At 37.8% G+C, this 26,911-nt stretch overlaps 1 protein-coding gene across 1 annotated transcript in view; it reads right to left on the reverse strand.

Annotated features, from left to right (window-relative positions):
- LOC146137608 (proto-oncogene tyrosine-protein kinase ROS-like) overlaps positions 1-26,911 on the reverse strand; it is a 48,418-nt gene that overhangs the window by 12,073 nt on the left and 9,434 nt on the right. The window contains exons 10-21 of the mRNA XM_083394395.1: positions 26,752-26,864; positions 24,424-24,609; positions 23,261-23,390; positions 21,769-21,847; positions 20,786-20,866; positions 19,795-20,048; positions 18,943-19,076; positions 17,909-18,038; positions 17,335-17,432; positions 15,942-16,145; positions 2,290-2,424; positions 629-716 (exon numbers count right to left, since the gene is read on the reverse strand). Of these exons, the coding sequence (XP_083250521.1) occupies positions 629-716; positions 2,290-2,424; positions 15,942-16,145; positions 17,335-17,432; positions 17,909-18,038; positions 18,943-19,076; positions 19,795-20,048; positions 20,786-20,866; positions 21,769-21,847; positions 23,261-23,390; positions 24,424-24,609; positions 26,752-26,864 (1,632 nt within the window). The remainder of the gene's footprint in view (positions 1-628; positions 717-2,289; positions 2,425-15,941; positions 16,146-17,334; positions 17,433-17,908; positions 18,039-18,942; positions 19,077-19,794; positions 20,049-20,785; positions 20,867-21,768; positions 21,848-23,260; positions 23,391-24,423; positions 24,610-26,751; positions 26,865-26,911) is intronic.

Consider the following 26,911-nt stretch of genomic DNA (forward strand, 5'->3'; position numbering starts at 1 on the left):
TTCAGGTCTGCTTTAAAAAAGTAGATCGGGCTCAGACATTGGCAAAAATACTTTCTCGGCAAAGCTGATTTTTTGAGCGGTAGGATATGAAATAAATTTTCTATGAAAGTACACTTTTTTGGCACGTAAATTGTTAAGGAAATCACAGTTCAGGTATATTTAAAAAAGTAGATTGGGCTCAAACCTTGGCAAAATACTTTCTCTGCAAAGCAGATTTTTGGGCGGTAGAATATGAAATACATTTTTTATGAAAGTACACTTTTTTGGCACGGAAATTGTTAAGGAAATCACAGTTTTTTAGGCAGAATATATAATCAGGTACCACGTAAAGGCCCGGAAAACAACTTCGCGGATACCAAAAGTGCGTTGGCCGAAATAAGGTATATATTTTTTAAATACATCTTATTTTAAACAACGTTAGCTGGCAGTTTTTTTTTTGTTATGTTGCATAAACCATACAGTCATTATCATTGTGCTCCCCAGCCATGCCCCACACTCTAGTCGTCTAATGTAAGCTTTTACATATGTTAGCTTTCACAGTTAAAAACATCAAGACACTACGGACAGTTCAGAAGTGTAAGAGAGGAGTCGAACAACTACTGAAAAACAAAAAGAACCAACAACGCACCTTGCAATCTTGCATCACTTGCAGAATCTGCTGAAACGAGGGTCGCGACTCTGGACCGATATCCCAGCACTTGCTCATAACATCGTACCTGGAAAAGAATCGAATTACGTTAAACTGGTGTAATGACGGACGTTCTAACAATGTAACATTTACAGTACAGGGGCTCGGCTGACATGTTAGTCGAGGCAAGTTGTAGAGGTCATGAGTTCGAACCCCACCGCAGGCTGAAAGGTCTCTAGTGGCCGAGAAGCTTTATAAGCCTTATCTTTGCAAAGATGTTATATGTTATTGTTGACTATATTTGTAAACGTGACATTAGCGACTGCTGAAGCGGCCGTTAGTAGTAAGAAAATACATAACTAATTGATTATGTTGCATATCGAAACTCAGGTAAATGCGACAAGTTTATCTAAGTCCTATATTATACAGTTATTATAATGCATTTTATAAAAGCAATGTAAATTAATGTAAACTAAAAACACAAAAATTAGGCAGAAAAACCCGAAAATAATTTTAGCGTTTGCTTACCTAAAAAAATAAAAAGCAAGTACACAGATAAAAACGAACAACTGTCTGGCCCAGGCCCGTGCTTCGCAACTGTTGTACCACGGGCCATATTGGGTGTGCCACATGGTAACAAAAAAATCCACTTTTTTTAATAAACAAGGTCTTTCACGAGGCAATTTATCATTTTTAATCAATCAACAATCTTTTAAAGTTGTATTTGTTGATCACAAGAATATGGATAAAGCCGAACAACTATAGCAAGCGATCAAAACGCCAATTATTACAACTAAGGATGTCCGATAATATCGGATCTGCCTTGATACCCCAAACCAAGTGGTAGTATCGGTACATGTTCGATACTAGAATGGTATCGGCGCCGATCCAATATCTAATGAACATAGCGATTTCAGTCATGATTAGCAATCCAACGCAACGAAGCAAGACAAGGCTAAGTGACGGCGGGCAATTTGCGCCCGAAAATAAGCGGTCGGAAGTGTCCAGCGGGTATCGGGTGACCCCCCTCCTTCACCCTTCACCCCCTACCCCTCTTGGGGCCCCGGGGTGACGATCGAAAGGAATTCATGTCCTAATCGGAGAGGACACTTCAACCCCGGGTATGGGTTGCGTGATGACCGGTGCCTTAAACAGCATTTTGGCGGTAAGGGGGCCCTGACTGCATTCCATAATTTGTGGCCGCCAAAGATTTACGCCAAAATGTTTTTCGGTTAAAATCCTACGCCAAAATAGGACAATATATACGCCAAACACGACAATTAGTTTCGGTAAATTCACCAGTCCGGCTTTATTTTTACCAGCCTGGCCTTTATGGCGTGGTTTTTGGCTAGCACTCCAGGCCAAAGATCTCCGGCGGGAAGGCAGTGGAATGCAATCAGGAGGGGGCTGGGGTTGGGATTGGGGGTCAGTGGGCAGTTAAGGGGATTCAATCTTTTAAGGGTGAATTTATCAAAAAACTTGTACTGGAGGCAACTAAAGTAGCGTACAAACCAAGAAAAAATGAGTTTAAACGTTCGTTTCACCTATTTCTGCTTGTTTGAGTAATGACGTCCTTTGGTATCAGAATCGGAATAAAATACAAAATATCGAATCCCTAATTTAAAAAAAGACAGCAAACGTGTGCATTGTGCAATACTCACAGTACGTCGGGACACGCGCTTGGTTTCTCCAGCCGACCCCCTTCCTTTACGTAATGTATGACTTCCATGTTGGTAAGAGCGGGGTAGGGCTGCTGACCAAAGGTCATGACCTCCCACAGAAGGACTCCAAATGCCCTGAAAAGCAATGCACAGTGTAATTTGTCAGTGCTGCGTTTTGGTTAGTTAAGAAAATAAAACGCGCAGGTCAACATGCGATAATTTTACACAAACTTTTCAAATGAGTCTAATAGTGATACCCGAAATATAAGCTTTATTTGTTTTGAAACAGGATCATGTTTTGTCTTATGGTTAAAGAGTATCTACTTTTTGCTTGGTTCAAAGAAAATGTTGAATCACAGTCGCATGTATATAACTTTTGTTCATATCTTGCCGACACAGGGTAAACTCCTAATAGGCGTGTTGTAGCCTATACGTTTTAAAATAAAAAAAATATGCGGCTTATGTCGGACATTTTGGGCGTCATATTTTTATGAAAATTACCACAAAACTATTATTGGGGTCAAAAAAGTATAGCTTCGAATGAAAAACGGTTGTTAATATCACACAGAATTGACCCACACTTTCACCCCTCAATAGATTTAAGATGTCCAACAAAAAAGCAAATAAATAATAAAAAAAAATAACAAAAATACGCAAGTATGGCGTATCCATAACAAAAGAACAAACGGCAAAACACACATTGAAACGGACATGTGAGTTTTTTTGCAGCTTGGAAAACGCTTTAAAATAACGCGGCATGAAACGAAACATTTTTTTGCTTTGATGTGCGCAACAAAATCAACTGATGTAGTTTAAGCCAAGGGAAAAATTTGTGAAACTGCTGTGTCCCGCTGAAACGAAACGCGCGAAAATAATTCTACGGCACAACAATGTTAACAAATATAATAAATAAATAAAATTATTTCATCGTGAAAAGAGTTTTAATTTTTTTGATTTTTTTCGCTAATGCCAAATGCAAAAACCCGGGGTTAATTTTATTCCAGAAAGCTTACTCTAAACGACAGTTAAAAGTTAACGAACGCTATTTATCCTCGTAAACGAGTCTCAGCGAAAGCTACAGAAGCGCTCAAAAACCATTATACCGTCACAAAACAAAAATCGACCAGTACGAGGTTACGTAACCGATAAAAAAAAATCCTTCGACCCAAGCAAGAAACGGCGTAAAGTCACACAAGATACAGTCGCGGTAGAAAATATGGGGGGTGGGTCGCCGACTTCTGAGCCAGCGATAATCGCGTATTGACACGGGAGTCAAGTCGGCGTAAAGTGCAACAAGTCGCAAGGAGAGCATCAATTAACGTTCCGAGCGCGGCGCGACGGTGTTGGGTTACAGGGGGGTGAACTAGGGGGTTAGGGGTGATATGGGGGGTTGGGGGAGGGGTGCTCGAGACAATGGCGTGCATTCGATGGGAAGATGCTTATACTCAGCTGCAAATCGTCCTTCGAAACTCTTTTCGTCGGGGGTTGGAAACGGCTTTACACACTATATACGAGGGTAATAAAATGCTGAATAAAATGAGCAAAAAACCTTCTTGTAAAAAGTAGTGTAACCTTTTTCGTATTTGTTTCTGCGAGGTTGTACCGCAATTGAGAAAAGCAAGCTCATTCATTCAGTTTCCCATTTTAAAGTCGAACCGGCTACAAATCCAACAGTACACTCATTCGAAAAACACAAGGAAGCAGAATTGCCAAAGAATCGCCCCCTTGCAAAGCGCAATTGAAGGGTAAGAAACTTAAACTATTTAAATACACAATGTGGGCATTGTAAAATGCTATTTGCATTATCGAATCGTTTCAGACTTAAACTTATATCCTTAACACCATTGGTTGTAAAATGGTTGAGTCTGACAAAATTTCGAATGAGCGTGGAACTTTTTAAACGACACAACTAAACACACACAATTATGAAATGTAGTAGCCATGGTGGGGTTTGGCACTTTTGGGAAAAAAGTGGGTCCTTGTACAAAAAAAATAAACGGGAATTTTTGCAACGGGAATTTTTGCAGAATCGTTAAACGTCATTGGGCCCCGTAAAGTTGCTCGCGTTTAGCCACCAGAGCACCTCAATAACAGTAACGCGACAACACAAAATTTAGGTGTAAAATAGTAAAGAAGGTTGTAGTAAGACGTACTAAGAATATCAAAGCCCATACAGAAGTAGGTAGCATTTTGAACGTTTCGTATAACTCTTTCAAAGTGAATAACCCTTTATTCGAAAAATTAATTCGCACGCTGTTCGAAAAATCGGAACTTGAGTTATTATACCTAATAACCACTAGCCACTTCGAAGCCTAACATGGAAACAAATAAGAACAGGGTACTTATGAAGTGGTCACGATTCTTACTTAGTGTAAAACCCTGTGGGGCAATCGCATGCAAGCGACCCGAAATAGCAACCAATACAGCTCTATCCCACGGCCTGTACAGAACTGTATCCGTAGAAGCATCGGTAGCAGCAGCAACTTAGCGAATTCCTAGCCGCTGCCTTACAAGTGCGTCGACACGGCAGCGGGCCGCCAAGCAAACAACGCTAAGTGACGGCGGGCAATTTGCGCCCGAAAATAAGCCGTCGGAAGTGTCCAGCGGGTGTCGGGTGACCCCTCTCCTTCACCCTTCAACCCCCTTGGGGCCTGGGGTGACGAGCGAAAGGAATGCATGTCTTAATCGGAGGACACTTCCACAACGGCTATAGGTTGCGTGATGACCGGTGCCTTAAACAGCGTTTCGGGGGTAAGGGTGGGGGTTGGGGGTCAGTGGGCAGCCCACGGGTGATGGATGGGGCCGTGACGCGGCGCGACGAGTGACCGGGCGAAAATAAACGCGCCCTGTCGTTTTAATGTGTCAAAGGCGGAGGTGGCGGCCATTTGTTTTTTCCTGGACTTGTGCGCCTCAAAGGGCCCGATATACTGCCAGTTGCAATTCCAGCACTTTTTAGAATGACCGGCCAAGATTTGTATTTAAAGTTATGCACACATCTTAAAAAACACAATTAGTTTGTTTCAAGTAAAATATAAGAACATTTTAGTCCAATGCGTTTTTAAACTAATTTTAGATATCTAAGTTATTTATTATCATAGAATGTGTAACTAAAGAAGTTTCTTGTTTCATTAGATTTATTTTCTCCACAGATTTTTAATTCGCAAAATTACAGGCTTAATAACAATTCCCAAAGTTACAGGTTTACGGTTTTCTCTACTATGCAAAAAAAAAATTGTCTTCTAAAGGAAAAATCGTGTGATTCTAAAGTGTTGCGATTTTCAGCCAGGGTCTAGGCAGACTTGGACAACTAGATTTATTTTAGCTTTCAAAATAAGATTAGAATTAAAATTAGAGCATTTCAGTTTTTTCCAATTAAATTAGAATTAGAATTAGATCATTTTGGGCTTTCACAAATTAGATTAGAATTAGAATTACCGAATTCTTAAAAAAAAAAACGAATTTGAACTAGAATTGCATTTGAATAATCACCATAAGTTTCAGTAAATCGCAAATTATTCTAATAAGAAAATGATGGTAAATATGTGTGTGCTAATTTTGATGCCTTTTAGCATAGCATATGCTTTTCAGACTGTGAAAATTACGTTCCAACCAAAGAGTTGGAATTCAATTTTTTTTTTGACTAAGAAAATAAAAATGCCGTTGGATAAAGTAGCATTTTTTGGTAAAATCCGAATTAGAAGCAATTTACAAATTAGATTAGAATTAGAATTAGCCGCATTTTGCTCTAACTCATTGAATTAGAAAATTATATCTGTTGTCCAAGTCTGGGTCTAAGTATCACATAACCTGAAAACTCAAATCTATACAGAAGAATAAAAACCGTGAGAAAAAAAATACTTAATAGCGACGGAAGGCAATAGCACACATTGCAAAACTTAAAAAGACGACAAATAGACATTTAAGAAACAGCAAATGTGACAAATTTAATTCGCCATCTCAACAACAATCGAACACCACGAAATGTTTAAGGTGGACCATAAATCGCGGGCAATTAACGACAAAGCAAACCGCCATGTTGACGAGCCAATAAAAATCTCCCCTGCCCCATTGCCCCCAAACACGGCCCCAACCCCAACATGAAAGCGTAAGCGGCAACGAAGCGAAAAGCGCCCGAATCAACAACCAAGCAGATCCATAGACACAGCGCGACACGGCCAACAGAGCAATATGACGTCATGCGTGACGTGGCAACGGGGTCCCGGGAAAGTGGGGCGCCCATGGGGTCGGGGGCCGTCGCGCCCGGCGGCGTCAGGGCAGCGCGCGACAAAGAGGACGATTTTTCATTAACATACCTGACGAGGGACGAGATAGCTCAAAGCGATCTACTTTGGCCCGAAGTGGTGCGTTTTGACCTTCTGGGCGCGCTAAGCACTCCGTAAATATGCAAAGTGTTTTTTTTTTCGGCGCCCCTTTTTTCCGTAGGAGTTTCGTGGTTGTGTGGTTCGGTTTGGGCGCGCTAGTGTGAACCCTTACAGCCTTGCCTTCATTCTCAAGCGCTCAAGGCCTTGTCTTCGTAAGCTTACAAGTTGTGCGCTTGAGGATGATGTATTGCAACTATAGCAAAGTCCAATACATTGTGTTTTCTTGCCATGTCCGATGTTTTTGGTAAAACGGAGGACCATACGATTTGACACAAAATCTATGTCGTTATCATGATAAATCAAGAAATGTAAAAAATGCATAGAATATTTTTTAGGTTATTACGTTGAATATTTTGTGACGTTAAGCTTTGATTCCTAATTTAGTTTTTTCTGAAAAAATACTTGTTAAAATGCTTCGTTGAAACGCTTGACAAATCTGTAATGCAAGAAATAACTTGGTAATGGATAGGCAAAGTATCGGACCAGTTCCGATATTGTCACTTGGTATCGGGCATCGTTAACGAATATTTCGAAGATCCTTAATGTGATAGCTCACTAAAATACAGGCCGCATTCTTTCGGGCGTTTTTTAAACGGCGATATTCGTTGAACTTGGTAATAATAAAGCTAAAAAACTGGAACGCGGTGTATTTTATGCTTTCCAGCTTAAGTTCTCGAAATATATGTAATAGCGTTTCTACGTTTTCGTATTCATTTCCTTGTGCTAACGACTGTAAAGCAGGGTTTTTTCAAACTATGGGGCCATAGACCCCACGCGAACTACTTTCAGAGGGTCTATGAAAGCCTAATTCAAATATTAGTGTTTTATTTCAAAACTGATAATTTTTTTAAAGAAAAGAGTTAAATGAAAAAAGTTATGAATTTAATTGGACTTTCAGACACCCGTTACACCCGTTTTATAAGTCCACTGGTATAATGACGTCACGTCAGCTTAACAAAATTCAGGACATCCGCGTTGAAAAAGTTTACGAAACCCTGAGCTAGAATAAAAGGTTTGTTCCGATTATATCAGAATTCATGCACCAATATTGAACCAATAATGAAACTATTGAAAAATGTAAAAACGATGCTGCTGTACGTTGAAGGCGCAACAGTTTGAAGTAACCTAAAATAACCATCTATAAGTTTGTATTTTCACAGGTTTATTTTCTAATCTATGAAAACTGAGTCTTTGTAAAGAGATCTGTTACACTAAATAAACGATTACATCAGCTGTAAAGATTTGTAACGGTATTGTTGCGGAGTACTTATTTAAGTAAGATGAACTCAAAACTTTCCCATGGGCGGTTGTTTATATAATTTAAAGGTTACATCGCGGTACAGATTTCCTGTTAGGCCTTGCCCCACCAAAACACGCCTTATTTCTAAGACTATACTGGCGCAGGGCCTCGATTCGCAAAATGCAGTAAAAACAAGGAAACGCGGTTTGAAAAGGTCAGAAACGAAAGTTTTGCCAGAAAAGTTTGTAGAACGTAGCCCACGTTAACCTTTACCTGAAGTATGACACTCGCACGCTTGATCATTTTTCCACGCAAGCAGAAAAGCAATATCCTTCCCATAGTATGACATGGCCTAAATTATTTTCCAACGGTAGCAAAATAAAATGATAAAACAACCAGATCTAGGGATGTCCGATACCGATATTTTATTGCGACACCAAAACCCGATATTTTGGACAAAAATGTATCGCGCTTCAATCCGATAAACAATTACGTCATTAATGTGCTTAAATAAGCAAAATAAACGAGATTAATACGTTCTAAAGGATTTTGTCGAGATAATTAGGCCAAAATATATTAAGTGTTTAGCCACTTCCAGTTGAGGTTGTTATTTTTTTGTTAAATTTACGTTCCAAGGTAGAAATGCTGCTCAGGAATTCAACTTCTGGCTAACATTTCTATGTTAATTTGGTATCGGATCGGCACCGATATCATTCTTATACCGATAAAATCACTTGGTATCGAGTATTTTATCGGACATCCCTATACGTATAGTTTAACATTTCATATTATTCTTAAAATTATAAAGACAACTTTGGGGAAAAACGGTGGCAAAATAAAGAGGACGCGTTACGGCAGTGGTTCCAAAAAAATAGCAGAGCAACAATAGAGTCATTTTACAATCGCCCTTAACACACGACAAACTATAATTATGTAAATGCCTCAATATGAACTCGTGGCACACCAGTGTGCCGCGGCACACAGTTTGGGAATCACTGCGTTACGGGGATGCCTTAGGTGCACGGGCGCCGCAAAAAAGTGCGTCTAAAATAACAACAACAGCAGCCGAGGCGAAATTCCCAGAACGCCAAAGTGGGAAAAGCATTAGTCGGATCGGGGAAAGGGTGGGGCTCTTCTAATCCGTGTCCGGGGGCGCGGGGTGAGCGACATAACCCCAGGGGGCATACGACAACACTGTACATTCGCCAACTGCCAAAGGCGCCCCTTCACGCAACAACGCAATACTTCAAACTCGGCCTATGCTTTGAAGCGACGCAGTTCGGCGCAGGGAGCCGCTTTAATATCAATAGTGCGGTATTGGGCGGGGTAAGGGGGTAAGGGGGTGGAGGGGAACAAATGTCATCGCTTCCAAATTTGAATCGCTCTTGGAATACAGAACAAAATTAGGGAAGGGATTTTGTTTCTAAGGTGGGGTTTTAGAGAAACGACAAAGGGCAAATTATTTAGATAACGCATTTAGTGATGTTGGGTTAAAGCAGGGGTTCTTAAACCGGGGTCCATGGACCCCTTGGGGGTCCGTGATCTAGTTTTAGGGCGTCCATAAACGCCTACTCGAAAGATTAGTGTGTATTTAACAAGTAATTAATTTATCAAGGAAAACGGTTTGATTAAAAATAAAACGTTTTTTACTGAATGTATTAAGACTCTATTTCACTCTGACCGAAATCAGCAGATTTATAAAGTCTATTTGTATTGTGACGCAAATTTATGACGTAATTTCTGGATTTTTTTGTGCTTGCCGTGGTCCACGCGTAAAAAAAAATTAGGGGCCGCAGGACAAAAAGTTTAAAAATCCCTGGGTTAAGGACAGTGTAGTGTTGTTCTCTCTTGCGTAGGAGAGAAAACAGCCGTTTTTTAAGTCTACTGGTTTTGTGATGCCAGTTCTAAAAATTCATGTCGTCCCTGGTCCAACGAATCAAAATTTATTTTAGGGGTACCTGTTAAAAAAAGCTAGAACTAAAGGTTTGTGAACAAAATTATCTAGAATTCCTGCAACTTATTTAACCAATAATAAGTCGCTTTAACATCTATAGAGCACGCTTTTGGGCGGGGACGTTGGGTAAGGCAATTGCAGTGTTGTTTCTCTTTTGAATGCCGCTATTTTAAAAACAAGCTTATAATTGGGTATTTGTTGAAAGATTGACTTCTTTGAGCAATTTTTACGCAATTGGACGTAAGCCGACAAGCGTCCTGAAATATTAAGCAGTTTGTTAAGGTATACAAAAAAATTGCCGAAAGCGATAACGCGTTGGAATTTTTCAGTTTTGATCAACCCAAAAACAACCCAAATTTTACAGTGCGAGGTACGTTTATAAATTTACTGGGTGACATCAGTTTTCAGTTAACTTAAAACACTTAGCGTTGTATTTTCGATATCGTGACTTTGCGTGAAATAGTAGGTCGTAAAAAAACATAAAAAGGTCGCATCATATTATTTAAGTTTTCCTATTGTTTTTTAAGATCTTAAAGTTGTGCTTATTTACGCATATTAATGACGTCATTTTATATCGGATCAGATCGCGATACTTTTGGCTAAAAATATCGGCTATCGGCATCGATATAAAATACCAAGTATCGGACATCTCTACTCAAACTATAAACTTCAATAGGAGAAATACGATCCCGCCCCAAAACAGCTATTTTCAACATATGCGTGCCAAAAAAGTACCCACATATTAATAAAGTAGGGAGGGGCATAAAGCTAACTTTGGGGTACCGCGCCCCCGAATCGCCGCGGGGTGACGTGGCATCGCGTCGCCAACTGTGACGTCAGAAACGGGGATCTAAAAGGCGAGCGAAGGTAACCCTACACCAATGTTATTCTACGGCTGAAATAGCCACTTCGATTCGGGCTTTGGTAAAAAAAATCGAGCGACCGAAAATGCGGCGGAGACCGTGGGAGTTTTTTAACCGGCCAAAGTTTTTTTTTCGGCCAAGATTTTGTGCCGTTTGCGCACCAGGCCAGCTTTCAGCCACGGCCACTTTAAGTGGACTTGCTCCAGTTTACGGCCGATCTTAACACCTTAACAAAGTTGAAAAAAACGTAACTGGCAAATAATCCCAAAACTTTGGTTAACACTTTTTTGGAGGGGTCGGCGGATTTCCGGCCTCTTTCATAAAAAAGGGGCCTGCGTCTCTCCTTAATTCTGTACCTTAGCGGTGGAAAAACAGCTCCACAAAATAGAGTGCTGGTTAGTTTTGACGACCTAAATTAGACAACTTGAGCAAAACAGACGCTAAAAAAGCGCTACCTTTGTGACACATCTAAACAAAAAGAAGATTATACAGAAATAGTCATAACAAAGAGTTATTTGAAAAGGATACTTAATCTGTATGGGCTTTGGTATTCTTACGACGTCTTACTGCAACATCTAACCTTCACGCTCCAACCATTTAAAAAGCAGATTGCTTGAAAAAATGAAACAAAGTTAAGGGGCTTAAAGCAAAACGATTGTGTTTTAAGCATCGGGGAAGCGTTAATTTATATTTAGACCAAAATTTGGACTGATTTGACACAAAATCCTGGCTTTAAAGTGAGCCTGGCAGTATTTAAAGTAAGCCTGCACAACTCAAAATGGTACAACGGCTGCAACAAGCAAAAAAACTTCACGATCCGCATACCGACGTCATCGTGACGTGCATATAATCATTTTAAACGAACATATTATATAATTGTATATACATTTTCAGCTGGTTCTCAGGCCAATCGGGCGACGAAAAATGTATTTATTTAGTTTAAATTGGCGAATCTTCTATTCTAAAGGATATGTTATGTATTAGGCGCATAAAAGAAACTCGCATATTGCTGGCATTGGTAAGATAACTGAAATTGCCATTTATAGAGTTGATGTGTGATATGGTGCAACATGCCATAGCATGTATGGCACTTTTGACTTCATACATAATACTTTTAATTATATTAATAACGATAAAGTTGTAATAAAACAAAAATACAGTATTTATAAAGTAATGGTAGCTAAAATAGTTTGGGGGGCACGGCCCTGCTTGTGACCATAATATTATAAAATGCTTTATTTCAGCTTCCATAACAGACCACTCCACGTGTTTAAAAATTGCCCACGCATGAATTGCTCATTCACTGATTGTTGACGGTCACTTGGAATATAATAAGCTTGACCATAAACTATATGCGCATTGCACTTATTCAAAATAGAAGTAATAATATTTAAAACAGGTTCCTCTGGCAATATATATTACTTTCTACCAACGTTTCGGCTTAGTCCCTGACGAAGGCTTGCCGGATAGTAAGCCGAAACGTTGGTAGAAAGTAATATATATTGCCAGAGGAACCTGTTTTAAATATACTATGCCTGGTAGCAACAGCATATTTATAGAAGTAATAAACCGAAAAAATGTCATTACATTGCGAGCCATTGGAAATGGTTACGCGGGCCGTACGTAAAACGGCAATTTACAAAATAAACATTGGCCAGAAAGTAAGCCCGATTGTTTTAAAGCGAAAATAGCGTAAAATGGCCAAACGCCGAACGGTACAAAACCTTGGCCAAAAAAGAGATTCGAAAATACCAAAAATCGGCCAAGCAAACGGGCCGTGAGACCCGGAATCGAGCGGCCCCGGTACGGCGGCGTCAAGGGGCCCCTACCCCGGTTAGGTCGGTCACGCCAATTCTTGCGAGCCCCCGATGGGGAGGGGTGCTTTGCGGGGGTGTCGGGTTACGTGGGGCGAAGCGGCGGTTGCGTGACAATGGCCCCAAAGGGGTAAGGGGGTGGTGCGTGTCGCGAAAGCGCTAAATCATTAGCGAGCGATTATTGCTGGGGTAACATAGAGAGCATTAGGCTGGATGGGAAGGTTGTTTTTGCTATTTGGGCTGAAAACGAGGACACTGTTAGTGGTGGGATGCCGGTAAGTTATTCGCAAAGCAACTTAAGTCCAAGTCAAGTTACTTACAAATCAACTTAAGTCCAAATTAATTTGTTTACAAAACACCTTAAGTACAAGTCAAGTTATTTACAAAACAACTTAAGTCCAAATCAAGTTATTCGCAAAACAACGTAAGTACAAATCAAGTTATTCGCAAAACAACGTAAGTACAAATCAAGTTATTCGCAAAACAACTTAAGTCCAAATCAAGTTATGTGCAAAATAAAGTCCAAATTAAGTTATTTGAATCCAAGTCGAGTCTTTATCATCAAATAAAGTGAAGTCCTATTCCGATACATTTCCAAAGCGAGCTAAATCCAAGTCATTCGCATAAAAAATAAACGTTAATCTTTTAAAATTGGTGAACGCGTTACACCTTACAGCTGAAAAACATTAGATTTACTGCATAATTTCTTTAAAGTTACTCACGCAATAAATACAAAAACACGTATAAGCGGCAAAAAATAATAAGTTTTACATCAAAATGCTGAATTGGAAAAGTTTGCTAAAAACCTTTTTACAGAAATTCTAGATTAATTTGGTCGTACAACAACGTTAAATTCATAATACTAAAGGTTCCCCAAAAAACGGCATCTGATGATAAACTTCTGGTGAAATGCATTCCGGCAAATCAAGGAGATAAATTAAAAAATCTAAAATCCCAAAGAACTTTACTGGTTTCCGCATCTCATGAGTATTTTACTTTTAACGATAATTGTTTGAGGGGTTTCCTTTGGTCACTGTTCAACCAAAATTGATCAACACCAGTGTTTATTTTTTGGCGCTGCAACACTTGAAATATTAACATTAAGTTAAGTTAAAGAGTTAGAGAGGGCAATTTTTTTTATTTATAAAAGGTTAAAACGTCAAAAAAACTACGGTTTATCGTTAATATGTTTTTTCCTAATAAATTTGTTGGTTTTTCATTAATAAAAAAAATACTGATAAAATTGTCAAGGCTTGTCAACTCTCCGGCAACAACGACCTGTGGTTCGAAATTATTTCCGCACTTGACACAACTAGCCTCAGTTATTGTTAAAACAAAGTGACATACTTAATCAAAAGAGTAACTATAATGCGCAATGATTTGACATTTCGTAAAAAAATATTAAAAATAAAAATGGCCGCCGAAAATGTTTTTATATTTAACAGTCAGCTTAACGTGATGGAAAGTCACCTTACTGGGGTGTATATTAATTAATGGCTACATTTGGCTACTATACATTTTTAGAAAAATAAAAATAATAAACATAAATCTAAGGACTTTGCTGTTCATGTGCATTCATTGTAGCTGAGTTTTCTTCACATTTTTAAATATATACTTGACATGCTTTTGCGGGTTGTTTGCACTAAAAAAGGCAAGGCAGCATTTACTGTTTAGTGTTTATACGCAATTATGCATGAATGTATACCTTCACTTTAAGGTCGCAAAACCATAAACTGAATCCAAAAAATAATTTTAAACTACCATATTTTTCACAAGGACGCCTTCTTTTGGTAAGGCCCGGGGCCCAAACTATCGAAAAGCGGCAAAGATTACGTGATTGCTTCAAAATGGCGGTGCGCTTTGCGGGCCCAGGGCTGGCGGCATTCCTAAGGCCAAAAAAGCAAGCCGGAACCCAAAACAAGGACGTTGGACGCGCGCGCTTTTCGTCGGTGAAGATTTTCAGCTGGAATGCGGCCCGAAGCACTCCAACTCGAAAATGCCAAAGTACGGAGCGACGGTCTTAAGTGAATTCCAGGCGGAAAAGTGCCTTGCCGGGTCTTTAGCTGGATTTTCACTTGTCGTTTTTCTTTGCGCTTCGAAATCGCGTAAACAAGGTTTGGACTGTGGAAAAGCTAACGAGCATTCTCTTTTCCGAAATTTTTGCGCGGCCGAGTTCTCACGCAATGCGAGCTTGAAAGAGATTTTTTGGCGTTTTGTTTTTGGCGACGGCCGACCATTTGGAAAACTTGTCCCTGGGAATGCGCGCTTTTTTATCGAAGAAGGCAGTTGTTTTCCTGGCAATGTATTTTGTTTTGATTTGCATTTGAGCTGCTCCGTTACAGAATTTATGGGAATATAACGTAAGCAACTTCAACTCTAACCATGTTGGCTTTAATTGGGTAAAGTAGAAATAGATTAGAATTTTACTTGTAAACGAGAAAAAAATTGAGTGATTTTTCAGAAAAAATTAAAAAAAATTGTGCTTAGACAAACTAAAAAATAATCGAACTCACAATCGAATTCTATACAACGCTAAATGAAGCGTGTTTAATTTATCTCATGCAAAACTTGAAATTTCAAGGTCTGTAGCCTTAAAGTCAGTGTTTCTCATCACATGAGTTATGTGGTTAGAATAATTGGTCGTGAGCAAAAAATTATCTAAAATTTGAGAAAATTGCGGAGGCAATAGCAAGACATGGATAATTTAAGTCAAATTCTACTGTATATCATTTTGACGTTTTGTCCATTTCAATCTTGACTGAAGAGAATTGGGTCCCCCAGGCTGCACTGCTATACTTACGCTTAGTAATTTCATACGCTACAAAAAAAGGTTAGGAAGCGCTGCCTTAACTTTACACAGGGACGATTTGCCACAGAATTTTATAAAAAAAAATTATAGGTTTTCAAAGACCCAAAATTATATCGCTCCACGATTATTGAATATAACCAGAAAACAAAACAGTATAAATAATTAATTAAAAAGTAAAAATTTTTCGGACATAAAACAAAAAAAAGCCTATTCAAAGACTTAAAATGTAAATCAATTGAAAAACATTCAGAAAGAGGACTGTTAAAGATTTAAAGACTGTTACACTTTTATTATTTAAAAACACCCTGTTACATTTCCCATTTCCGTAACTAAAACAACGTGGACATTCAGCAATTCACTTATAGGGGTGCCGTATAATTCATTTACTTACAATATATGGTTGGAAAAATTCAGCCGTATATGCTATTCCACACTTACAATTTCCAGTTGGCGGCCATATCAGTTTATAAACTTATTACAGTTCGGACTCGGGTAGTTTTAAGTGTCCTACTCGAGTCCTGACTCCGCAGCCCTGGTTTATATAAAGGTCTTATTGTGTGTTCCCAACATAACATAAGCGTTTGCCTTACCATACATCGCTTTGAACCGTGTAGATCTTCAGCGTAAGGTTCTCTGGTGCCATCCAGCGGACCGGCACCAGGCCCTCGCCCTCCTTGTGGTAGTAGTCGTTCCGGTAGATGTCGCGCGCGAGCCCGAAGTCTCCGATCTTGACGATTCGGTCGGTGTTTCGAAAAGCCTTGGTGGACACCAGACAGTTGCGGGCCGCCAAGTCCCTGTTATATATTTAACAAAGGGAAATTAGGACTATACGATTTTGTTTTATTCTTGATTGGAGCACTAAAGCGAAAAAGGGACGAAACCTATCCAACCACGGTTTAATTAGCACAAAAATCAAGTAGCATAGTAGCACAAAATGCGAATCATGTAATTTAACCGCAGGGTATGCGAAATGACTACAGCACATCCCCTCAAATGCGTAATACCTAACAGATTTTATGTTTTGATCTTGCTCATACATTAAGGGGTGGATTTTATGTTGAGACCAGTGGTTCTCAACCCTTCAGTAGTGGTGGACTCCTTTCATTTTATGCCCCAACAGCTAAAAGTTTCCCTTGCTAAGGTTTGATTAAACTAGGCTGTGAAACGTTACGAATGGGGAATCTCAAGTTATATTGAAAACCACACATTCGAGTTTAAATAATTAATAATTTAATTCAATTACTAATGGTTAAAATACCGTTTGCTGCTGTTTAATTCAGTTGCGATCTAAATGACACATAGTTTGAATATATCTTGCTGGATAATTAATAGCAAAAACAGATAGAGGCAGGGCCAATGCCTAAAAAGGGGTTTGAAAATTCTACGAAGTTATTACCAAATTAAAAAATCGTGACTTATGTTAAATCACAATAGAATGGGTGCGTCAAACTGCGTCATGTTAGCATTCCTAAACATAAAAAACGTGTTGCCATTTCGTAACGACCTGTGAATGAAGTGTTGACTCTCAAATACTGGATTTGACCGCTAATCTAGACTCTTTTCACAATGACCGACAATACAAGCACCGGACGATTCTTCTACATTGAATAGTGTAAGTTCTAATTTTAAACTGTAAGATTTTACTCGACGATTTTTTAAGGAGATTTTGACAATGATATGGGCGACGGGGTGTTTTATTTTACCTAAATACAAAATAGTAGACCAACAAGTGTAATGAAAGACAAGGCGTTTTTAGTTTAGTATAAGAATATCAAGTCTATAAAAAATCTATTAAGTTGATTTAAAAAAGAAAAACTGCACAAATGCCTCGTAGTATAGAATCACACAAAGAAACGAATGTTTAAAGACAAAAAGTTTAATGCCGACTCGTGTCGAAATATGGCAGAATTATTAAAGAAACGGAAAATGAGTGCGCTATGTTAGGATCGTTAAACTTTAAACAATATCACATTTCGCCGTCACCTGTGAATGAAGTGTTGACTCTCCAAATATTGGCAGCCAGCCGCAAGATCCAAGCCAATGTCCAGAAGGTCGACCAGTTTCAGCTTGGCGCCGAGAATCTGCAAAAATCGAAAGTTTTACATTTTGTATAGGCTCTAGCATGCTTCCCAACCTGTTGGTCGGGACCCATTGTAGGTCGCGAAGCTATTTCAGGTGGGTCGCTAAGCATTTCTAAATGTTACAGTTTATGGAGGTTTTAATTGACTATTAATTAGAATTTTTTTAGACAATTTTAGCAAAAATTCTCAGTTAGAGATAGGTTGAGTAATTCTCGTAAGTTAAAGGAAATCTCTAATAAAGTTTTAGCCCAGATGTCACCAAACTATTGGAATACAATTTAAAGGATATTCTACTTTGAGCATCCCTACCCACAATATATGCGTGGAAAATGTTGCACTACATGATATTTCGCCTTTACCATTACCAATCGGGTTATCTTATATGTAGTTTTATTTCAGTCCAGAGCCCGACTTCAGCAAAACAAACCGACTCTGTTGGTCTCGAGTTCGACTCCGCTGGCCTGAACTGTACTAACCTGTGTTGGTCTTGCCTGCCTGAGGTACTTAAGCAGGTCACCACCCTCCATTAGCTCGAGAATGAGAAACTGCGGCTCGTTGTCCAAGCACACTCCGAGCAAAGATATGATGTTGGGGTGATCAAAGAGGCTGTGGACAATGTGAGAAGGTAATATAACATATATTATATACGGAGCTTTTAAACTTTTAAATATATACGGCGGTTTGAATTAATTTCCGCAAATCGCCTATTTGGCGTTATTGAGGCGAAAATCCTACTGTTTGAATTAGAATTTGAAATAAAATTACATTTAATTATTTACAATTAATTCAATTTAAATGACAATTTATTCCAGTAAGAATGTGAATGGTAAATATTTGTGTGCTTATTTTTATACATTTGAACATGGCTATAATATTCAGACCCTAAAATCACCTACATGTCATCCGAAGTTTTAATTCAAACTCTTTGTTTCTACCAAAAGAATTGTTAAACAAAGCAGCATTTTTGGTAAAATCCCAATTAGATTGGAACTAGAATTAGAGCTGAAAGCATTTTACAAACTAGATTAGAATTAGAATTAGCCGAATTTTGCTCTAATTCGTTAAACTAGAAAACTAGAATTCTCTAGTCTGGCAGCAGGTAATTGTACTATGGGTATTTCTCGGCGTGGTCCTCTCTAAACCTTTGTAGATCAGTTGGTAGAGCGACGGTCGTGAGTTCAAACCTCATCGAAGGCTGGCTGTTTTGCTAGCCTGGCCTTGCTTGTGCTATAAATCTGATCAAGCTAAATGATTTTCGATAAGCCTCCTCTAGCTTTACTCAAAATCACTAAAAAAAATGCTTTTTGAAATAAAATGATTCATTTGAACCTCTTGAAGTTCTTCACAGGGTCAAGGATAAAAATAATATCACTTTACTAAATGTGCTTTAGAGTTTAGTGATAAAACACCCCAAAAACGGGCCATAAGAGGCTGTCTAAGTTCGGACGGCAAAGAAGGTCATTAATTTAGCTTTCACTGCACAAAGTGAGAGCTTAGTTTAGTCGGTTACCTCATGAAGTAGGCTTCCATGAGGAATTCGCACTTTTCACCGTCGCTGGCTCCATCCTTAAGCGTCTTTACAGCCACAGGAGACTCGATACCGGCATCGCCACCCTTTATGTCGATCGCTATACCCTTGTACACCTGTCGACACGAAACAGGGACAATTGTATAACCTTGTGTCGCAAGTTTTCTTGTGTTTTCACAAATTTTCGTCTGTTTTTACAAATTTTCTTGTTTATTTTACAAATTTTCCTGGGCTTTTACAAGTTTTCCAGTTTTTTTATAAATTTTACTTGTATTTTTACAAATTTTCTTGTGTTTTCACAAATTTTCGTGTATTTCTACAAATTTTACTTGTGTGCACAAATTTTCTTGTTGTAGCGTATGTTACAACATATTTTTACGTTATACATAACATATATTAACTGAAATAACATAAATTCAGTAGATTTTAACGATTCGTATACGGCCAGTTTTTACGCGTAACATAACGGGAAACATTAAAGATATTGGAGAGATATTTTGGTTTTGAAAGTCCAGCACATTAACAAATAGTTTAAACTATGATATTTTCGAAATACACAATTATATTTGCGCATAAAATAAATTCCAAGACTTAAAACTTTTTTTTTTACAATTTCCAAATCAATTTAAAGACTTTAACCCTGGATCTACTTATAAAGCAACGCCGACCTTATCGCTAACATTATACATATCCCAAAACTTAACTCTCGTTCACTAACGTTTTTAAAAGACTTCACAATTCCGAAATCAACTAAAGACTCGAAAACTTTGTGGCAACCCGTAATCTTCTTCTCAACACTAAACGTATCACAACATGTAACTCTCGTTCACTGACCTCGCCAAAGGCGCCACTGCCAAGCAGAGTGTCAAGTGTCAACTTGTCACGAGGAAACAGTGGCAGGCGCTTCATGTAGTCGTCTGGCAGGTTGATGCTGCCACCGTTTGCGGCAGCTGCCATGGCGAGGCTCGTCATGTGTCGGATCTGCGCCAGCTCCATGTCCATTCCGTAGTTGATGTGAATGGTGGTGATTTCTCCTGGAAGTTGCTTGCGGAATCGCTTGCGCCTTCGTCGGATACTGCACTTGTAGCCTAATGGGAAGGGTTTAAGTTGCGCTTTTAAAATTTTGTACAGGTGTGAAATACGATAGACGGGTTTTTGGGCAATTTCTTTTTGGGAAACGATTTACAACGGAAATATATGCGCAATTTTATGCCGTTCTGACTTCAGCACTGTTTTTTTAAAATTTATCTCAATTGAGCAATAAAATTTCAATAAAAACAATAGAGCCATACCATTCGATAAAACCGACATTTTGTTATTTAGAAACGTTTCGGCAATACCTCATGTCAATATCCGTGTAAAAATTCAATGGAAGATAAAATAGGTCCTTTCTCTTTATGTGTAGTATCGCTTTTATCTTCACTTGAATTTTTACACCAATGATGGCAAAAGCATTAAAATGTTTGTAAAGAAAAATGAGCGGTCAAAAACCGCTTTTACAGGTTTTTAGCTATCTCGTCTTTGGCCCTTAATTTGCCAACTATATATGTGTATTAATGAATTCCCGCCTGGTCAAAAGTAAAAAAATGCCAAATAAAAAACAGTTATTTTAAAGGTTTTCACAGGTTTACGAAGATTTTTTATCATTGACCTCATTATTTGTCAATCTAAAAATTAAACAACACTTCAGTTTATAAATTTTTTATATGTTTTTTCATTTAAGTCCGCCATATGTTGAACAGGTTAAAAAATATTTTGTTATAGACCCAGATTGCGTTAATATAAAGATTTAAACAACGACTATTTGCAAAGAAACAAAACGTACAGACAATGGCGAAGACAAAGACGAGAATAAAAAGAGCTGTTCCGACTGAAGAACCGATTGTAATCCACAAGTAGCGGCTGTCTGGAAAAAAATATGGAGTCATGCGAAACGAACCTTAAATGGTTATAAGTCAAATTTTCTTTTTAGGTTTTAAAAATTCGAGTTTTAATTCATTTACATTGCTGACGAAATATGCCAGGGATCACCAAACTACAGCCCGCGGGCCAAATCCAGCCGGCCGGTTTAACTTTTTCGTCAGGTTACAATTATTATCGAATTTGTTTTAAATTGACAACAATATGCTATTAGAGCTGGGCAATGCTGATACAAACTTATATAGACTTAGAAAATAACTGGTGTCTATTCTTTATTTAGGATTAAAGTAATTGACCAAACTTTTATATTAGAGGTGTCCCTGATGGCCTTTTGCGCAAATGTTTTGTTCGTCTGTACAAAAAGCACATCAAAAACACAATCAAAAAAGTGATTATACTTTGATAGTATCAATAATTCAATACCCTTGAAAAAACATATAGCATAGGCTGATGGTATTATTTTGCTTATCGAGCAGTTCAGTATTTTCACTGAAATATACCTTTAAAAACGACAAAGACTTATTTAGAATAAAAAAGTTTAAAGCATATTGTTCAAGAAAGGTCATTAACGCGCCTGTTCTAATGAAACTACAGCATTCTATTGTTTGTATTACATTTACGTTGGTTGCGATTAGGAATATCCAATACTTGACATTTCATTCCGATTACAAATGACGTCATTATTGTGAAAAAACGAGAAAATTTAATGAAGTCGATACGTTTAAAGGATTTTTTTTAATGCGTTGGATCGCAAGTTATACCTGAAACTGCTAGTTTAATTTGATATCGGGTATCGGCTCCGGTCCGATATTATCGGAAATCTCTAGGAGCGATTAACAAATGCTGGACTCAAAAAGCGTTAGCAATACTTTATACAAGGCAGCTTACTGTCTGCTGGTAATGAGAACTGATAGGGTGCCGTTACTGGACTGGTGTCGCCTCGACCGATAGAGTTTTCACCGTATACCTGAAAAGTTTGAAGTAAAATAAAATTAGGTTGAACAAAATGCACGGATCTGGAATGCAGCTTGATATGGAACGACAAAGTAGATCGACATCATCTTAAAAAAATGTACTTCTCAGTCACATTGTCTGAAGAAGTTCGTATCGAAACGTCTTAATCATGATGATGTCGATCTGCTCGACCTTTTAAGCTTTCCAATTTATTTATCAAGCTAAATTAAAGTTAGGTATAACGAAATGAAATCGCTTGTTTCGGCTATAAACTACATAATATGCTTTATATTTCAGTGCAATTGATTAAAGATTTTCGACAGACAGCAACCAATAATGGCAAAACGGGCGTAATAGTATGTATTCAAATGTCAGTGAGCGTAAACAAGCTTTCATTAAAAAAAAACACATCTCCTATTCTCCTTACCTGTTTCTACACAAACTTGATAATCCAAAGTGCAAATCAGGGGTGATCGTTTTGAATTTTGACAAAATACACTTTTATCGTTATTATACACTGTGTGTTAAGCTGGTGTAACCCCACTTACATCATATCTTTTTGAAAAAAGTTCCCAAAAAAACGAGTGCAAACCCATTATTTGTTGACCAGCAGTTTTAAAGTGACCGATCAAGCTCATTTGCCTTAAACCACGACAAACGCTTTACTCTTTGGAGTACAGTCGATGTTTATAAACGGTGTCCGTGAACCCCTAGGGGGTACGCCGACTAGTTTGTAGGGGTCCATAAAGGCCTAATTCAAATATAAGTGTGATATTTAGAAAACTGGATGAATATTCTAATAAAAATAAATTAATTTAAAATATGCTTGGCGCCTTTTTCTTTAATGCATTTAGAAACCATTTCGATTTTACATTTTCGGAGCAAAAACACCAGCTAGCTAGAGTTTTCTTGTTTTATGACGTAAATTTCTGACGTCATAAAAAAAAAATCATGCCGATCTTGGTCCACGAGAACCTATGTTAATGTGGTATTTAAATATTGGATGAATATTCAAATAAAAATAAATTAAATAAAAACATATGCTTTGGCGCCTTCTCCTTTATTGTATTTAGAACCCCTTTAATTTTTTTTTACATTTTTTTTGAAGCGAAACAACAGGTTTCTTAAGTTTACTTGATTTTTGAGGCCATCTCTAAATATTTCATGCCGACCGTGTTCCACAAGAACTAAAATCAATGTAGTGCTTAAATATTGGATTAATATGTTAATTTAAAAATACTCTTTGACGCCTTCTTCTGTAATGTATCCAGAACCCCTTTCTATTCCACATTTTTCGGACTGAAAACAGAAGGTTTCTAAAGTTAACTTGTTTTATGCCGTCATCTCCGACCATCACGACAAAATATTTTTAAGTGGTCGCGTAAAAAACGTTAAAGAACCTCTGGAGTAGGACATGATTACTCACCCTGAACTCGTACCAGTCGAACTGGGTGAGGTTGGCGATCTTCCAAATTCGTTCGGCTCTTGAGCTGATCTTTGTAGCCAGTGACCAATTGCCGTAGAGGACGCGGAAATAGGACGGGTCGGTGCGATTCCTGTTAAAATAAAATTGTCGAGACCTACTTCGGCATAATATTTTACCTCTTTCCGTGTCGTTTTTTTGGCTTAGTTATCGAAAAATAGCAAATTTGAACAACTATAGAAAACTCTAGATAATAATGAATTGCAAAGCCAAAAAGCTCGAGTAGATCAACATCTTGATTAAGACGTTTCGATACGATAAATCATATTCAGAAACGTCTTTTTTAAGATGATGTCTATCTGGTCGACCTTTTTGTCTTTGCCATTCATTATCAAGCTATATTACAGATCAATACATAGTACCCTACACAATTGTAGACGCCTGTTTTGAATAACTATATAAAAGCGAAATACGATTGTTCCGTATTTTTCTTGTTTAATTTCTTAGTTCAGTGATGTTTTTCTTATAAGTAAGTTTTTTTACCAACGCAGTAAATTGTATTGCGATACAGGTTTTAAAATCAGCGTTGTATTCTTCCAGTTGACACAAATTGCAGTGCAAAATTAACATTTTGTTAATATTGGATGCTTCAAAAAACTAGACATTTTGATAACATAATTGTCAGTTAATATCTGAAGACCAACAAAGACTTTCCTAAGTTTGGTAATGGCGAGACAAAAAAAATAAAATACTATAATCAATATTACTAATTTTTGGTTTTATTTCTGTTATAATTATGCCTAAAATCCTAACGGCACAGCTGAGTTGAAGGTATTTAGGCCCCTGGCTGTGCCGGCCATGTTAAGGATGGAGTTTACTTTTTCGTTCGACAATTGCTTATTTGTAATTAACCTTACGCGTGACAAATAAAACTTACTTAATAAGAAAATCAAAGCCCATACAGAAGTCGGTGTCATTTTGAACGTTTCGAATATAAATCTTCAATCATTTTTTTGACTGAAAACGAATAAGGTGTTATTCGAAACGTTCAAAATGATACCTACTTCTGTATGGGCTTTGATATTCTTATTACGTCTTACTACATTCTCCAACCATTATGCTCCAAAATTTACCTACTTACTTAAACCTTGACAAAATATCTTTACCTGGCTTCGATGTAGTAATTGTCAACGTCGGGTCTTCCCCCGGCCAGTGGGAGGGGTTGCATCCAGGTCAGGAACCCATCTGGGGTGGCGCCAACGATCGTGGCGTTCCTGGGGGCGTTTGGGACCCCCTCGAAGGTCAGGACGCCGTCGGAACCAGGCGTCTCGGCAACGCGTTCGCTGACGTAACTAAAAAAAAAATATATTATTTATACTTGGAAAACTAGATTTAATTTAGCTTTTTTTAAATTAGATTAGAATTAAAATTAGAGCATGTCAGTTTTTCCAAGTTAGATTGGAATTAGAATTACCGAATTCTTCAAAACCAAAATTTCAACTAAAATTTGAACAAGAATTATTTACAATCAATTTAATTGAATCGCAATTTGTTCTTATAAGAATATGAACGATAAATTTTTGTGCTCTAATTTTTTATATATTTTAGCGTGGATGTAACAATGACCTATCCTTTTGATAATGTAAAAATCACCAACAAGTTTGTTGTTTCGACTGAGTGACTAAAAATGCCGACAAAGTAACATTTTTAGTAGAATCCGAATCGGGTTAGAGCTAGAATCAGATCACACACGCATGTCACAAAATAGATTAGAATTACAATTAGCCGCATTTCGCTCTAATCCAGTGTTTCTTAACCTTTTAGGCGCTCGTACCCTTTTAGCTTTCATGAAATTTTCTCGTACCCCCCCCCCCCCCCCCCCCCGTCTACGATGGTAGAAGGAAGTAATTAAAATTGTAAAACTCAGTGTATTTATAAATTACGTGTTGAATACATGCAAGAATCAGTCAATTTACAAAAATGGCTTTTTTTGTTCTTGCTCTTCGTAAATTACGCATTCTTCAACAATATGCCTAAATAGCGCATAATTTCACATTGCATGGCGTACCCCCTGCTATGGTGCTTAGTACCCCAAAGGGGTACACGTACCCCTGGTTAAGAACCCCTGCTCTAATCCATTCAATTGGAAAACTAGAATTATCTAGTTGTCCAAGCCTGGTTGAAAGTTGTAGTAAGACATAGTAAGTATAGCAAAGCCCATACAGAAGTAGGTAGCAATTTCAACATTTTAAACGATGTTAAAAATAAATGAAGAATGAATAAAGAGTAATTAGAAACAAAACGCTTCCAACTACTGTATGGGCTTTGATATTCTTACTTTAAATATCATTGTTTTGTGTTATACCGCGTACTTTTCGATAGGTTATTCTTATTAGCAAATTCAGTTGCGTCAATCAGGAAAAAACACAGATTGCCTGCGGTGAGGTTCGAACTCAAGACTTCCGACCATACCGGGACCGTCGCTCTACCAACTGATATCGCTAGACAGCAGTTTGGTCATTGAGAATATACTTTGCACTTTGTACGTTATGAATGCTTAAGTTTCTGTTGCGATAAGAAAACGTATTAGTGTTTGCGATACTGTTTTGAACAATTAGTTTTTCTTCAATTTAATTTCTTAAAAAATCGCATTTACCAAACAGAACAACATCTGGAGTATAATGGTTGGAGGTTGTAGTAAGAAGTAGCAAGAATATCAAAGCCCATACAGAAGTAGATAGCATTCTGACCGTTACGAAGACCTCGAACAACGTATGTTTGACTCTATTATTGAGAGAACAGTGACCTATGTAATTAAGGCTCCTATACAACAAAAGCTTAGAAATCGGTTTAGTTGTACTTTAATATTGATTGCTAATCCTACTGTAACATCTATATTTACAAGTTGAATTTTATGTAAAAAGCAGAACGTAATAAAAACTTGTAAGCTAAAACTAGTTTACTGAAGACAAAATAAAATAATGACAATAATTCTAGTTTCAACACTAATTTTATCGTATCTTTATGGACTATTTTATCTTGTAGTTTTGTAGCATACGTTGAAATAATAAATCTCTGTAAATAGACGTATTTGTATAAAGACAAACTGTTTTGTATTCTCGACAAGCTTACGCACAGTGCTTCATCAGGTCAAAGCAGAAAATCTAAAAATTGTATTGCGAAAAAGTTTTTTTTTTTACTTTGACCTGGTGATGATAATGAAGCACGGTTGTGCGAATGCTTGCAAATAATACAATACATTTTTTGTTTATATAGTGCCACCTGATCACCTATTTTGAAACAATAAAGTTTCGATAAAAACAACGATTTTTTTCGACGTTTTATGTATCTTTGTTTTGTCCTTAATTTATTTTAACGCAGTCTCCTTGTACTTTAGATGGTGAACACAGAAAATGCAGCTGTCCTAGCGTGACATTTATCTAGCAGTTACGGTGCGATTTCAATTGAAAAGGTTTGCACAAAGCTGTACTTACGTGACCCTTGCTTTAAGCAGGTATTCCGTCCCCGAAATAAGGTCGGTTATCGTATCCGTCGTTGCACTGCCACCTTGCGGCAAACTCGGGGTCCATCCGCCGAAGTCGGATTCCTGCGAAAAAGTTTTTCTTTTTTTTTTCTTTTTTAAAAGTTTTTTCT

Source organism: Ascidiella aspersa, chromosome 7 (genome assembly GCF_963924565.1).
Source record: "Ascidiella aspersa chromosome 7, kaAscAspe10.2, whole genome shotgun sequence".
Lineage (NCBI taxonomy): Eukaryota > Metazoa > Chordata > Ascidiacea > Phlebobranchia > Ascidiidae > Ascidiella > Ascidiella aspersa.